General features: G+C 42.9%; 1 protein-coding gene across 1 annotated transcript; it reads left to right on the top strand.

The window, feature by feature from the left end:
• The first annotated feature begins 8864 nt into the window (after nt 1-8864).
• Cln5 (CLN5 intracellular trafficking protein) lies at nt 8865-15679 on the top strand. The gene is made up of 4 exons (XM_059273253.1): nt 8865-8987; nt 10985-11150; nt 12636-12861; nt 15144-15679. Exons 1-4 carry the CDS (start codon nt 8872-8874, stop codon nt 15650-15652), a joined length of 1017 nt encoding a protein of 338 aa, XP_059129236.1. The 5' UTR covers nt 8865-8871; the 3' UTR covers nt 15653-15679.
• The last annotated feature ends 1123 nt before the right edge of the window (nt 15680-16802 follow it).

Raw genomic sequence — 16802 nt, 5'->3', positions numbered from 1 at the left:
TCACTTTGTAGACCAGGCTGACCTTGAACTCGTAGGGATCCACCTGCCTCTGCCTCCCAAGTGCTGGGATTAAAGGCGTGTGCCACCACTGCCCAGCCTGGATATTCTCTAAGGAACACCTTTAAAATATTTAAATTTATAAGGCTATGGGACATTTTAAGTTTATAAAATGTAATTTAAAAATGGATAAATAAAAAGGTTAAAAATTAAGGCCACAGCTATGAGCACCAAACACCAAACCCCCGAAACTGGGACGGTCCAATTTTATGATGCAGTAAGACAATGACCTAAGCAGTTTGGCAAAGGGCTTGCAGCAGCTTCTTAACTTGTAAGTCTCAATCCTTCGGGGCTTGAAAGATGTTTTTATGGGGATAGCCGAGGACCACCTGCGTGTCAGATGTTTGCACTGAGATTCATAACAGTGGTAAAAATGCAGTTGTAAAATAACAACAGGCAAGGTGGCTAAGCCCTGGTTGCTGGCAGACGGACACTTCAAGGGCCTGTAGCAGAGACCAGACAGCCCCCTCGGAAAACCATTTCCCAGGTCTCAGAGGAGGAAGAATCCATCCTCCCTCCGTATAACCATTTTCACAAAGAGCTGCAGCTGCCCTCGTCCAGGCTGTGAAATGCGTGTTCCCTGCCCATGTTCCCTGCCCATGTTCCCTGCCCGTGTTCCCTGCCCATGTTCTCCGCCCGTGTTCTCTGCCCATGTTCTCCGCCCGTGTTCTCTGCCCGTGTTCCCTGCCCGTGTTCTCTGCCCAGCCTTGCTATGCAGCAGCAACTGTCAGCAGCAGCAGATCTGGTGAGACACCTGGGAATTCTTAAGTGGGGGGAATTAGTTTTTTTTTTTTTTTTAAGTTTTTCCTCCATGTTAAAAATACACTACAATGCAGGGAGTTAGGTCTCTGTATAATTCCACAATGGATGGTTTGAAAATGGAACAATTAAATGAAGGGATAATCAACACAGCTGAGATTGACGTAATGTCAATTATAATCATTATCGTTTTGTAATTCATGCTTTATCTTTAAAAAAGTTGTTTGACATGGGTGCCAAATTTAAAAATCGACTGGTATGATACAATGCTTAGAAAGACCTACTAATGAAACTAAGAAAAATATCTACATGTAGACAAAGAAGTTCAGAGCAGAATCTATTGCACCATTACATTATGAAACTGAAGAGGAGTAGTCCAAGGTTATTAGAAAACCAACCCTAATTTATCCAGGTACCATTCAAGAATGACCACCAGATGATAGACTATATTAAGGTTATTCAGAAGTTAACTGGGATCCTATAGAAGTGTTTGATTTGAAGAGATTTTAGGAAGTAATAGTTTCATACGGTATGCATTCACCTTTTGTAAAGCAGATGTTAAATTCATCTGCTGAGAACAGAACCATTCCACAAAACTGGAAAGATTTAGTTATAGAAGTATTGGAAGCTGGTCCTCAGTTACACTGGAAAACCTGGTAGAACGAGAAAGCTAGGGTCATAGAACAATGATGTAGGGCTAGAAGTATGGAAATTTCCCAGGAACAGCTTCTCAGTGAGGCCCAGTTTGCTGATTTGCAAAGACAGATTACATTTGATGATTACGCCTTGGCATAGAGCCATACAGCAGCTTTGAATGCTTGGGACAGGGTTAAAGAATCAGGAAAGAGGAGTGAGCATTTACTAAAATTATAAAAGGCTCAAAAGAAGCCTTCACTGATTTTTTTTTACAATGATTGACTTCAGCTATGAATAGAATAATATCAGATCCAGAAGTTAGACAAACATTAATTGAATCTTTGGTTTTTGAAAATGCTAATTCAGAATGTAAAAGGGTGATTAGGCCTTTATAGGCATGATCATCACCAATAGATGAATGGATTAGAAATACAGCTATTATTGGATCTGACACTTAGGATGCTACTTGGATAGGTGAAGTGATTTCTAAAAATTTTAAGTAAAATAAAAATGTTAGATATTTTAATTGTGATAAACCAGGTCATCTGAAAAGGGATTGTAGGCAAGGCATTCCTAGGAATAATGTTTTTTTTTTCTAGAGATAACTGGTTATGGACACATTTGGAATGACAACTCAAGAGCTAAGTAATTTATTTCAAACCTTACAAGGTGATAAGGACATAAATAGTCCATAAAAATTATCAGCTGAGGCTGAGAGAGAATTGGTTTTGGTAGAAAAGAAATTACAGGATGTACATGTGGATCATTTGGATCCAGAGCTTGATTGTATTCTGGTTATTTTACCTTCTATGCATTCTCCTACAGGAATTATTATGCAGAGGAAAGATAATATCTTAGAATGGATATTTTTACCACACTGAGTAAAAAATTAAAGATCTGTAGTGGGTAGCCATTCCAGCTTTGATCTGGAAGTTCCAACCCCCATTGAGACTTCGGCAACTGTCACGCCTACAAGGTGGGGCCAAGGGAGGCGCCTGGAGACCCGAGATCTGGATGGGCGAGGCTCTTGGTTCTGGGACGCTGGACAGTGGAGGTGGGCCAAGCAGAGCTCCAGAGAACCGCTGGACTGCGATATACCTTCCCCAGACCCCGCGACCTACCTATCCCTTAATTTGTAAGTTATGCCATTAAATAAATCTCCTTTTAACTACGTGGAGTGGCCTTAATAATTTCACCAATAAAGATCCATGTAGAAAAGGTTTCTGAATTGATTCTGAAAAGAAAATTAAGACTTCATCAATCAGCAGAAATAAATACAACAGAAATTGTAGTACCTTTTACTAATGCTGAAATTTCTTTATTATGAACAGAAAGTGAACACTGGCAAAGATCTTGCAGTAATTTTGGGGAGAGATTAGCAACAAATATCCTGAAAGCAAGAGACTTAAGGCTATAGAGAACTAATTGAATCCTTCCTCAAATTGTATGGGGAGCACCAATTTCTGGTGCCCCTACATTCTATACCGATGCAGACAAATCAGGAAAGGCAGGTAATAAGTCAGGAAATTTAAGTATAGTAGTTCAAAGCCCTTTTGCTTCTGTTCAAATGTCAGAATTGTATACTATTTTCATGGTATTATTAGAATTTTCAGAACTTCTTAACATAGTTACTGATTCTTAACATGCAGAAAGAGTTGTTTTGCATACTGAAACTATTGAACTTATTCCAGATGATTCAGAATTAACTTATTTATTCAATTACAAGAAATAATCAGAAATAGAAATCATCCCTTGTATATAACACATATCAGATCCCATATAGGTCTACTAGGAAGCCCTCTAGCACAAGGTAATGATAAAATTGATCATTTATTGGTAGGAAATGTGCTAGAAGCCTCGGAATTTCATTAGAAACACCATGTTAATAGCAAGGGTTGGAAAAAAGATTTTTCTATTACTTGGCAACAAGTCAAAGAAATTATAAGGAAATATCCTACTTGTTTTTGTAAACCAAACTCCACTACCTACAGGAAGTAACCCAAAGAGTACTCAAAGAAATGAAATTTGGCAAATGGATGTGTTCCATTTTGCAGAGTTTGGAAAATTAAAATATGTATACCATACCATAGAGCCATATTCAGGATTTTAATGGGCAACCACTTTGGGTTCTGAAAAAGGCTGATTCTGTAATTATACATTTAATATAAGTTATGGCCATCATGGGGATACTTGTACAAATTACGACTGACAATGCTCCAGCATATGTCTCTAGTAAAATGAAACAGTTTTTTTGCATACTACAACATAAGGCATATTACAGGTTATCACACAGTACTATAGGGCAAGCAGTTATAGGAAGATCTAATCTCACTTTAAAGTACATGCATAACAAGCAGAATGGTGTAAGAAAGAGACTGCACAATGCTTTATTAACTTTACATTTTAAATGCTAATGAGAAAGAGCGAAACTGTGGAGAGGCCAAAGTGGGGAAATGTATGATATTTTGATTGCATTCTGACGTATCCAAGACTGACAATAAAGTTTGTTTTGAATCAGAAGGAGGAGCTAACTACTAGCTGACCAAAATGAACCAAGAAGTTTCAGAGGCCTGAGGACAGACAGACACAGGAATCAGAAGGGCGGGGCTGAGAAAGGATCTCAGCCCTGTTGGATGAAGGAATGAGAGAGAGAGAGGGGAGGTCACAGGTCATTTCTCCGCCACTTCTCTGATCATTCAGATTCTTTCCCCAATATCTGACTCCTGAGTTTTTATCACTAGTTAGCAGATATGAAACTGGGCCCAGATGAATTGCATTCAGCTTTTCTGAAATGCCTCCTGGACACCTATTGGTTATGCACCCCATAGATCCAGAGGACTTGGCAAATCTCATGACGACTCACCTGGCCTTTGTTACTCAGTCGGGCCCTGACGTAAGTAGAAAGATACAAAAGATGGATGGGTTTGCAGGAAAGAACAGGTCAGAATTGTTAGCGAGAGCCCAGACGGTGTTTGATGGCAGAAACAGCCAAGATCTGATAAAGAAGATGGGGCATGTCACCATGGCTGCACTACAAGCCCCAGCCACTCTCAACGCTGCCCATGCACACCATGATAAAAAGAGGAGACCTTTACAAAAGAGCAAATGCATTTACTGCAAAGAAATGGGTCACTGGGAAGATGAATGTCCATGCCAGAAACAGGTAGGCCCCTCAAACCCAAGCCAGTCCTAGCTAAAATAATTAGCAAGGCTGAGGCTCCTTCAAAGTAGGCCCCCAGGAGCCTATTAGGTAACCTTCACCACAGGGGGCCAATCTGAAATTTCTGGTGGACACAGGAGCTACTCATTCGGTAGCCCCTGGGACCCCTTACGAACCAAACAACGGAAGTACAGGGGTTAAGAGGGGATGTCAAATAATACAAATGGCCCACTGACCAGACTGTTAACCTAGGACAAGGAACTGCGACTCATTCTTTTACTGTTATTCCTGAATGTCCCTACCCTTTACTGGGGCAGAACCTCTGGAACAAGCTCCAGGTAACAATATCATTCTCAGGAGACTCTCCTAGGTTGCAACTGGGAAGGCCTGCTAAGGGTTTAACTAAAACCTGCCCAATAAGTGAGGAATATATGCTCCCCCAAAATCCAACCCATTCCCCGGGAAGATGCTTATCCAGGAAATTCCTACAGTTTGGGGGCAAAGGACAATCCTTCTGGCTTGGCAAAACATGTCCATTTAGTCAAGCTGTACCCCATCAGTTCAGAAGCCAGGGAAGAGCTTAAGAGTCACATTAGGTACCATGCACTTGTCACCAAAGAAGATCTTAGAACTCATCTCCCTTCATGTTTGGGTACCTGGACACTGAAAAAAACTTCAGAGAATTTCAGATCGCTGCCTGACCTGTGCCCAGGTAAATGGAAAGAAGTACATGCTTCCCCCAGGCCAACAGAGGCAGGCACAGTACCCAGTGAATTTTGGGAAATAGGCTTCACTGAAGTCAAGCCAGGGCTGTATGCCTACAAATATCTACTGTTTTTTTGTTGATACTGTCACAGGCTGGGTATAGGCCTTTCAATCCCAAATGGAAATGGCTCAAAGTGGTAACTAAGAAATTAATAATAGAAATTATTCCCATATTTGGCCTCCTCATAGCTCTGGGGTCTGACAATGCCCCGGCCTTCCCAGCCAAGTTATCTCAATTGTTCTCTAAAGCTTTTACCATAAATTGGAAACTTCATTGTATGTATCATCCTCAGAGCTCAGGAGAAATAGAGAGAATGAGTAGAACTTTAAAGAAGATTTTAACTAAATATATTCTTGAAACTGGTGATAACTGGGTTGACCTCTTACCTTATGCCCTTCTCAGAGTCTGATGTACCCCCTACTGAGAAAGGTTCACCCTATATGAAATAGTCCATGGGTGACCAACTCTCATGATCCCTGGAGTACATGACCAACTGTTATCAGAATGTCCTGCTCCAATATCTGAGTCCTTAAAAGGATTGCAATTAACTCTGGATAAGATTCTCCCCGAAGTTCAGGCTGCTCAACCTATTGGGTACCGCCTACCTGATCACCCATTCCAGCCCAGAGAGGCTGTCTTAGTTCATAACATCAAAACCAACTGGCTTGATCTAAATGGAAAGGACCTTACATCTTGATTCTCTGGGTGCCTACTGCTGGTATTTCTGCCTGGGTTCACCACTCACACCTCGAGAAGGCACCAGAAGAAGCTACCAAAAGAGGAGCCCAACCCCCAGAGGTGGAAAGTGACTGAAAAAGGACCGTTAAAAATCAAACTTTCTCAGATTTGACTGTCTAACATAACTTTGTGTTTTTGCTGTTGAAATCTGCACCATAGTTGTCCTATAGTCCATAGTTGTCCATTTTGTTGTTTTGTTTTCAACCTATGCAAACAGAACCTAAATGCATCTTGAGAGGGGAAATGAAAGGCTCCCCCGTCATAGGAAACATCCTGATATTGTCTTGCCATGCTAAAATAAGAAGGGGGAGGGAAGATTCATTAATCACTTCAGTTGAACTTAACATACGCAGAATAACTCGGTCCATAACTAATAATATGGAATATAATTTCTGGGTCCATCTAGCACTAAAAAGCCAATGAGAAAACTGTGTCAGAGGAGATCCCTCTATTCCCAGGATTTTAAAAAGATATTTGGGTGGAACAGGGGTTTCTTTTTTTTTTTTTTTTTTTTTTTTTTTTTTTTTTTTTTTTTTTTTTAAAGGTTTATTTATTTATTATGTGTACAGTGTTCTGCCTGCACGCATCCCTACAGGCCAGAAGAGGGCACCAGATCTCATTATAGATGGTTGTGAGCCACCATGTGGTTGCTGGGAATTGAACTCAGGACCTTTGGAAGAGCAGCCAGTGCTCTTAACCTCTGAGCCATCTCTCCAGCTCCCGGAACAGGGGTTTCTTATGAAAAACATACAAGGATAACAGGGACATAATAGAACATTCCCCCACTAATGTTTCAAAGGCTGCAGCTGATATCCCCATTGATAATGCATTTTTCTTCCACTGTCTCTGTTTTGATTGCACAAATGTCCCTTCTTATTGTAATTCCACTTCTTATCACACTTCTTATTCCATTTGGTTATCCCTATTTTACTCAGGAGATCTTTACAGTTTGTTAATGGAATTACAAGAGCTCTTCCTGAGAATTTTGGTGATTCCTCCTATCTATTAGATCCCACTACAGTTGCTGCTACCACAGCCTTTCTGTCTCCTGACCCAGGACTTCTTGTTGGTCGACAAAGAGTGGTTTCTGAAATGGCCTGTCTAATTTCAAAAACTACTACTATTTCAGCAAAAATATTAGCAGAAATTAATCAAGAAATGGGAGAACTGAGAACAACTGTTCTTCAATAGAGCTACTATAGGTTGGTTACCTGTTACTTAAACATAATCTTGATTGTCAGCAATTTACTGGATCCTGCTGTTTTAATGGCTCTGATTTCTCTTGTACTATTGACAACCAAATTGATGATCTAATCTCTCAAACAAATTTAGATTGGCCAATATGGCTAAGATGGTTCTCCTCCTTCTAATATTATTTCTATTGGTTATCATAATCGGGCCCTGTGCCCTCCAATGTGCCACTGACTTGATCACCCGTCAGATAAACAATTCTAGAATCATTGCTGCATGATGATATTATTAAGACATCCCCCTATCAAAGATTTGACAGGGAAACAAAAGTCAAGGGGAATGAGGAACCTGCCTGACCACATTTTGAAGGCAGGAGCCATTATGCTGTATTGTCAAAAATGAGTTTCTATTTACTATAAGAGCTGAGTTGATCTCTGTTTCCTGTAACCTGACCTTCCCCAACCCATGACCTGAACTTTTGAGAATGTCCTTACCCTCCCTGAGGACTCCCTAATCACCTGGTGACCACATGGTTTTTTTTTGTTTTTTTTTTTTTTACATTTTTTTTCTGCATTTCCTTACTGCCCCATTCTCTCTCTTCTGTAAACCTGTTTTGCAACTACACGTGATTTTTACTCCTTAAAAGGAGCCCCAGAAATGGAATCAAGACTGCTCTCTTTAACCCAAGTTAGGAGGCAGTCACTGGCCAGCTCTTGGGTGTACCCCAATTAAAATCCAGTTGGCTTCAAATTTGTCTCAAATTGTGGTAGTGGTCTTATTCTCACTATTGAGATTAACAGTAATCCAAGCCCCATAAACCTCTGAGGATGTCATTCATTTTTAGTTAACTTCAAAATATCCTTGGCTCTGCGTTAAAAATGTGGTTGGAAAATTAGTGTCAGGCTTTTATTAGAAAATTAGAAAAGGCTTTGTGTTCCACAGAACCCTCTAGCAACCTGGAGACCCTTCTCAGAATCATGCTTCACTGTGTTCGGGGAATTATAAATGAGAGAGTAAAGATTAGCTTGAACTTTACAAAGTGGCCTGGCTAGTCATCATCCTGAAGTAAAAGTCAGATAAAATCAGCCTGAGAAGTAGAAGGAAATAGTGTTTCTCTCCAACCCTAGCAGAAGTTAAAATGTCATCATGACATCCTGCTCTTTCAGTCACGGAGAAACTTTGTCTCCTCAGATTTACAGGCTTGGATTTTTATTTCGGAAAATATATCATCAAGGATGAAACATCTCGAACCTTTGACAGGAGACTCTCCAAGAATCAGCCTCACACTATAAGCCAGGCTGGAGGGAGGTTTGCATTGCCAACCCCAAGCTTCTTCCGGGAGGACAGCGTTTTGTTTTTGTTTTTGTTTTGTTTTGTTTTGTTTGGCTTCCCGCGCACGCGCGATGGAGCCGAGGCGCTCAGGCCAGGCCAGCAGAGGCGTCAGGCGCTCGGAGGTCACGCGCCCGGGGCGGCGCGCGCGCCCGTCTGTCCCGTCGCCGCAGCGGCAGCGCGCACGCTCGGCCGACGCGGGGTCGGGAGCCAGGGGGATCCCAGGGAACCGTGCATGGCGCGCGCAGGGCGACGCGGAGCGGGCTGGTGCTGGGCGCTGGCGCTGCTCGGGCTGGCGGCGGCTCTGGGCGCGTCCCCGACGTCGAGGCGCCGCTGGCCGGTGCCCTACAAGTGAGTGAGGCGGGGCGGGGAGCGGCGGGGACTTGGAGGGCGCGCAGCCCATGACCCCGGCGTGCTTGGGGACGCGGGGCACAGGGCGACCCAGGGAGCGCGGTTCCTAGCTGGCTGGAAGCAGAGGGGTCCTCGCCGATTCAGGGCTGTCCCGAGTCCTGGGAGGAATGGAGAGTGAGGTCACTGCGCTGAGTGACTTTTAGGTACAACTAACTGACTCGGAGAGCAGGTTAAAACACATTTGACATCCTAAATTTATTTCACGCTTTACCATTAGCTGTCTTTTGCATAACATTTGCAGAATTACAGGCAGGTCGCCCGCCTAGGTGTGCTCCGGGTTTCCCAATCTTACTGCTCTAAATTCCAAACCTGGGGGATCTCCTCCCTGGGACACTCAGGATCACCTCGTTGGTCCACTTCTACCTGAAGGTGCTGGCTCTGGACCTGAGAAGCTGTTTGGAGTCTTTGACCTAGCTAAGTTTTGACAGCGCGTGGGAGATTGCGAAACACCAGGGGCGGGGGGCTTGGGGGTGGTGGTGGAGGCAGCCTGGTGTGGACATCACGACGTGGAAGGAACCGCAGCTTGAAAACAAATGTTCTGCATAACAGCATGAGCTGAGAAGATGAAGGATGGGATGGTCTACCAGGGAGCTCTTGGTTCTGAAGTCCCACAGATCAGATCTGGTTCGACCAGCTTATCCTCGGTGTGGTCTTAGGAAAATTACTCAGTATCTTCATGCTCACATGCCCTGAACAGAAAACAGGAAATGATAGTAGCACTATCATTGGCAGGATCAACTCTAGTGAAAACTAATTGTTGCCAAACTTAAATATTCCTGTGTTCTGTTCATGAACTTCAGTGTAGTCCTGTACATAGTACATAGATCCTCAGTAGTTGAATGTTTTTTTGTTTTGTTTTGTTTTTTGTTTGTTTGTTTTTTTGGTTTTTCGAGACAGGGTTTCTCTGTGTAGCTTTGCGCCTTTCCTGGAACTCGCTTTGGAGACCAGGCTGGCCTTGAACTCACAGAGATCCGCCTGGCTCTGCCTCCCGAGTGCTGGGATTAAAGGCGTGCGCCACCACCGCCCGGCTGAATGTTTATTTTTAAATACGAAATTTTTATGATTCGATATTTAACACATCATTGGAAGTGTATATATGAAAACAAGTAAAATGTCCATTTATGTTTAGTCACAATGATCTAAGCTGTAGTTGGAGTTTTCTCCAGTCCTGCCTGGCCCACAGTCAGGACAAATCTCTCTCACCCGTCAGTCCCACAGCTGCTCAGACCCAACCAAGTAAACACACAGAGACTTATATTGCTTACAAACTGTATGGCCGTGGCAGGCTTCTTGCTATCTAGTTCTTCTATCTTAAATTAACCCATTTCTATTAATCTATAAGTTGCCACATGGCTTGTGGCTTACCAGGATCTTACATGTTGGTAACTCGGCCTTCCTGTTCCCAGAATTCTCTTCTCTGCTTGTCCTGCCTATACTTCCTGCCTGGCTACTGGCCAATCAGCGTTTTATTTATACAGAGCGATATCCACAGCACTAAGCTTCAAATATTTTCCTTAAAAAATATTGCTGAGGACCGAGGAGATGGCCCAGTGTTCACAGCACAGTCCCCAGGGCGTGAGTCTGGATTCTCTGAACTCATGTAGAAACCAGCATGGCAGTGTATACCTGTGACCTTAACTTTATGGAGGAAAAGGCAGAGGAAGGCAGATTTTTGAAGCTCATTGGCTAGCCAGTTTAGTGAGAGACCCTGTTTCAAAAAATAAAGGTGTAAAGCAATCAAGGAAAGGCACCTGTACCTGTACATGTGTACATACTACATACCACAGAGACAGAGAGGGAGAGAGAGAGACAGAGACAGACACAAAGAGAGAGCGAGAGCAAGCCCCAAAATGAAAATTGGGATTCTAAAGTGTGTTAGAAGAACAGTTCCTGTTATGATCTCATTTGATGCTTTTGATGGTTTTCTTTCTCCCTAGACGCTTCTCTTTCCGCCCGAAGCCAGATCCCTACTGTCAAGCTAAGTATACCTTCTGTCCTACTGGCTCACCTATCCCAGTTATGAAGGACAATGACATCATCGAAGTCTTAAGACTACAAGCCCCTGTTTGGGAATTTAAATATGGAGACCTCCTGGGACACTTTGTAAGAATGCATCTTGATCTTGTAACTTTGCTTAAAAGTAATTTAGTTATTCCTTTGACTTAAATGAGTAATCAGATGGTTACTAGATCATATTTATTGGTACACTTTGTGGATGTGTGCTTGTGTGCTTGTGTGCGTGTGTGTGTGTGTGTGTGTGTGTGTGTGTGTGTGTGTGTGTTGTACACCTATTCACAAGCATGAAATGGCTGAAGGAGCATGTTGGATGTCACTCTCCACATTACCCCCTTGGGACCGGGTCTCTCACTGAACCTGAAGTTTACGTTTTCGTCTGAACTACCTGGCCAGTGACCTTGTCTCTCCCCTCAACCCTGGGGTAGTAGACACAAGTGGAAATGCCTGGCTTTTAGGTGGGTGCTGGGGATTTGAACTCAGGTCTTCATGCTTGCATAGCAAGCACTCTTACCCATCTAGCCACCTCCCCAGCCCATGAAGAGGATGCATCTTTAAGTTGGTGGTCAGAAGGAGTTACCATTGCATCTGCATGGTGCTGCACACCTGCATTCCCAGCACTTGGAAGGTCCAAGCAAGAGAATTACTACTTCAGAGTCAGTCTGGGCTACATGATCAGACTGTCTCAAAAAACAAAGGTTTCAGTGAGTAACAAGGGTACTGGCCTTAGTCTGTTTTGCTCTGAAGGATTTTGTAATGGGCTCCCAGACCTTAGCACAACTGACACCATGTGAAAGGCACCAAAACACCATTCTGACCTAAGAGCCCAGCACATAGACCCCAACACCTGCCCAAACAAATGATAGACCCAATCTATCATAGTCCATAGTTCTGGGAAAGTCCCTAAATGTACAAACCTTGCTTTGTGGCTTCTGTAGCTCCATTTATTGCTGACTGTTCTTGCAAATTAAAGTGTAAGAACCAGGATATGTTTTTGCGCCGAAAAGGCAAGATTGGTAAGGCTCATGGCTACACAAGTTGGGCAAGTTCCCTCTGTAGCCTTCTGGTCTGTGAATAAAGACTATTTCTATTGGCTTTAAGAGTCCATGTGTTCTCAGGAGGCATTACATGGCAACAATGTAAACTCTCCATCTGTACCCAGCTCCTGGGAATGAGAAGAAGGGCAAGACAGGCGGGAATCACTTCTCCATCTCTAAGCTCTGCTGTGAGCCCTTTCCCAGCTCAGTCACCCTGTGAGGCAGGCGCACTCTCTCCTGGAACATTCACGACAGCTTTTCATGCTGACTGTAAGCTGTGAGAAAATTTCGAGTGTCTTCACATAGCTCACATCCCTGGTAAAATGAGCCCTCGCTGGCTGCCAAAACCACAGTGGTGGGCGCCACAGTTTGAGGGACTGGTGTCACCACAAGGATAGCGACACAGAAGTGGAGCCAGCCCCTTGAGCAGTTCTTCTACTTGGCGTGCATTTGTGGTGTACCAAACTCGCTCCCGGCAGCTGGAATCGGCCCACGGTTGCTTCACAGACGCTTTTACACCTGTGTTATCTCTACACAGAAAATTATGCATGATGCCATCGGCTTCAGGAACACGCTAACAGGCAAGAACTACACAATAGAGTGGTATGAGCTTTTTCAGCTTGGTAACTGTACCTTTCCTCACCTTCGACCCGAAATGGATGCTCCGTTCTGGTGTAACCAAGGGGCGGCCTGCTTTTTTGAAGGAATTGATGATCAACACTGGAAGGAAAATGGGACATTAGCTCTAGTCGCGACCATGTCCGGTAAGTTTCAGAAATGAAGTACTGTTTGATGATTCCATCAATAGGCAAGTGGAAGATTTCATTCACTCGCTGAATTTCAGTCACGTTCTGCCTCATGGTGATCATTTGTAGTCTTAAGCTTCTGGTATCATTACACTTTGAACCAGATGGATCCTGATGCTGAGCCTTGCTAGGAGATGCAGAGCTCATCTTCTGCTCTGTCCATGATAAACATGAATGAAACAAATGCTGTGTACAGCTAAATTGAAATCCAAATAAACAACAGATTCAGGATCCATAAAAGGCCCCATTAGGAAGGCCCATTAACTATATCTTAAAGTGGTGGCTATAAATTATTTTTAGGTGGAGAAATATTAAGGGTTTGCTTCTTCTGGGTCTGGCCCTGTTCTGAATGCTATACTTAGAGCACGCCCCTTACCATCATCACAGATGCTGAGATCATTACCATTTCCTCCATTGTGCAGATGGGGAAACTGAGATACAGATTAAAGCTATCCAGGTAGTAATAGGACTCCATCCCCAATAAGAAAGGCCTACAGGCCATTCTCTTAACAATTTTGGTACACTGCCTCCCCAGAAATGTTCCAATACATTTCAACCCTGTTGTTTAACTGTTCATCTGGAAAGTTGACAACACAATTGTAATTTTGCATTCTCTGCATTCTGCGTTGTTGATTCTTTTATCATGGGAACTTTTTTTGTCAGTCGCTAATTATGTGACCTTGGGTAGCATTTACCTTACTGGCCCATTGCCTCTTGTGGAGAATTCAGGGCCTGCTCATACTATGTGTAAACCCTACTTTCTGCATGGTAGTTGTCCACAAAAGCAGAGTGCTGAAATGAACGAGTTATTTGTGATGCTAATTAGCCTTCTATTTGTTAGTTTGTACACAACATGTATTAATTTAAAGTGTGTTAACTCCTAATCCAGTGGAGGACGGTAAGACCTCCCTTGGTTTTCACAGGTAAGGAACTGTTGTTACAGGTTGAGTTTAGCCAGTGACGTGACCCACACTTGTAGTCACAGAGCTGGATGGAACAGGCCACGTCTATAGTTGAGGTCTTCTAAATGTAACCTGCAGTCTTTTAACAAACACCGCTTTTCTAATCTTTCCTTCTGCTTTCTAATGCAACTATGAAAGCCTTCTCTTTCAGCAATACTCAGTGAGATTTACATCCCAAGCCGGTTCACACCTTCCTCTCTCCTCACATAAGCTGACAATCATATGAAACAGTGATCGCTCATCTGTAATATGCTTCCATTTGCTAGAATTTTAAGCTTGTCAATTCATTCTTCATCTTGCCTATGATTAATGCTGTCCCAGGATCTTTTCTGGATGTTATGACAAAGTGTTTGCAAGTCTAGATTTTCCAAGTTGCTTACTAAGAACCATGCCTCCAATTCTAAGGTGGATGTTATAACATTGTAGCTTTATTTCCCTAAAAGTAGAAAAGGCACCCAGTGATTCCCTTGACAGACTTGCTGTTTATATCATGAAGCTAGGCTAGTGTTACCCAGGAAAGGTTTGCTGGTAGTGAGATTTGGGGGCCTACATCTGTCGTGTCTCAGTGTGCCCAGATGAGGGTTGTACCGTGCAGAAGAGCAGCATTCTCTAAGTATTTGGAGATTCTTCTGATCTGGTGCAAGATGGAGTAGAAGCCTTAGCCACCCAGGAGTCTGTGAAGTCAGTGAATCTCGCAGTCAGTGGCCAGTTTAGTTGACTGGTTAATTTGTGTGGTAGGTAGTCAGCGGTATCCCAGCAACCACAATACAGGAAGAAAAGGGAATAGCTGGTATTCCCATAGCTGAGAGGCCGCATGTGGCTTAGGCAGGAGCTGCTGCACCTCAGCAGCCATGCCTACTAAGCATCCCATGCTCTTTGCCAGTTCATCCGTTTGTCCTTCTCTCCTTCTTACACCGTCTTTGTCTTTCACCTTTCCCTCTTCCAGTTCTTGCCTCCCTTTTCTAGTTTGCTTCTGAATCCAAGACTTGCTGAAAACAGAAACATGGCGACTGCCTATGTGTATTCATACTCTTGACTGTCACTGTGACCACAGCTTAACCGTAGTAGAATTTGAAGAGTTCTATTTATATCCCCATTATGTCTTCTATTTGCAATTCAAAGGCCTTGAAGAATGGAAGAAAATGTAGCTAAGCTTGCATTCTTGCTGTGGGATCCAGGTTTTGAAGTTTTACAGTATTTCTTATTCATTCATCCTGGTCTTAATTGGGTCTCAGAACATTTTATAAGCAGTTGATTTTGTTGCTTTTCTTAAACTAGGAAACACATTTAACAAAATGGCAGAGTGGGTGAAGCAGGACAATGAAACAGGGATTTATTATGAGACATGGACGGTCCAGGCCAGCCCAGGAAAAGGGGTGGAGACATGGTTTGAATCCTACGACTGTTCGAAATTTGTGTTAAGGACATACGAGAAATTGGCTGAATTTGGAGCAGAATTCAAGAAGATAGAAACAAACTATACAAGAGTATTTCTTTACAGTGGAGAACCTACTTACTTGGGAAATGAAACATCTATTTTTGGGCCAAAAGGAAACAAGACTCTTGCTTCAGTCATAAAAAAATTTTATGACCCCTTCAAACCACGTTTGTCAACCAAAGAATTTCTGTTGAGTCTCTTGAAAGTTTTTGATTCAGTGATTATGCACAGAGAGTTCTACCTGTTTTATAACTTTGAATATTGGTTCCTACCTATGAAATTCCCCTTTGTCAAAATAACATACGAGGAAATCCCTTTACCTACCAGACATACACTCCCTGACCTGTGACACGTTCATTCCACTGCTCTCTCCAGCCACCCCCCATTTTCTTCCAGGGCTGTTTTTACACTTGTGTCTTTTTCCACTTTTCCTCCTTGGGGCAGGAGGGTGACGTGCTCCTTGTTAGAAGTACAGTACACTGACATTTCAAGACTCTTGGAAAGAAGTGGAAACCATCGTGGTAGTGGCCAAAGTGAATGCGTTGAGATCTCGATCTTATGGAGAATTGGTTGATCTCAGCTATGGAGGTCTTTGATCCCAATGCTGACATTTTTCTGGGGCTACCTTTTCTGGTACAGTAGTGCTGTTTCTTAGTTGAAGGGCTTTTTGGTTATCTAAAGAATAGTTATTTTTATAGTTATTACAACTTTGGGGTCCAGGTCTAGCCGACTACTTTCTATTCACATAACCTTAAAGACTTGTTTGGACTCCACTGCTAGAGCAGTGCCTCTGGACATGGTAAATACAGTATTAAAGAGCAGATTTTCTGGCCACCAATTTAGAATTGGCTAGCAACTAGCTGGCCGCTGGCCATTGTGATATAAGCAACTTAAAACCTGTAGATTTGTGTCTTTGCCTCTAAAATGATTCATCTTCCAGGAATGTGGAGATTGAGGGCACCTATGTTGGCACAGGAAGGGCACACTGAATGCATATAAGGTCTCTGAGGACTGTTGGGATTAAAAAAGCACAAACTGTCATGATCTTGCCTCCTGTAGATTACAGGCTATCAGTTCCTGTGTCTTGGAATCACTGAGACTTTGAGCTGACAGTACATAGTGCTTCAGCAGTTTTTCAGTACAGGTCATCGGAGTATCTGGCTGAGACATGGCTGGGTGAAATGTACTTCTGGCTTCCTGTGTGTGCCCTCTGGTTCTTCACCCACTAACAAGGCTAGCACAGTGGAAGAGGGTACACTTTCCTGGAAAGGATAGGATTTTGTCAAGGACCTTCAATTCACTATGCTTGTATTAGGGGCATTAGACAAGCTCTTAAGGTCCTATATTTATCAGCTGAACCCATTTTTTTCTTTTGTTCTTTTCCCCATTTATAAAATCACACTAGCACAATGGAAAAAGTCTGTTTAATATGCAAATGTTATTCAATTTCACCTTATATTTAGTGCTTCATGAGAGGTTAATACACTACTGTTGAGCTG

This window comes from Peromyscus eremicus, chromosome 9 (genome assembly GCF_949786415.1).
Source record: "Peromyscus eremicus chromosome 9, PerEre_H2_v1, whole genome shotgun sequence".
NCBI classification, from domain to species: domain Eukaryota; kingdom Metazoa; phylum Chordata; class Mammalia; order Rodentia; family Cricetidae; genus Peromyscus; species Peromyscus eremicus.
This window is presented reverse-complemented; position numbering and strand designations above follow the sequence as displayed.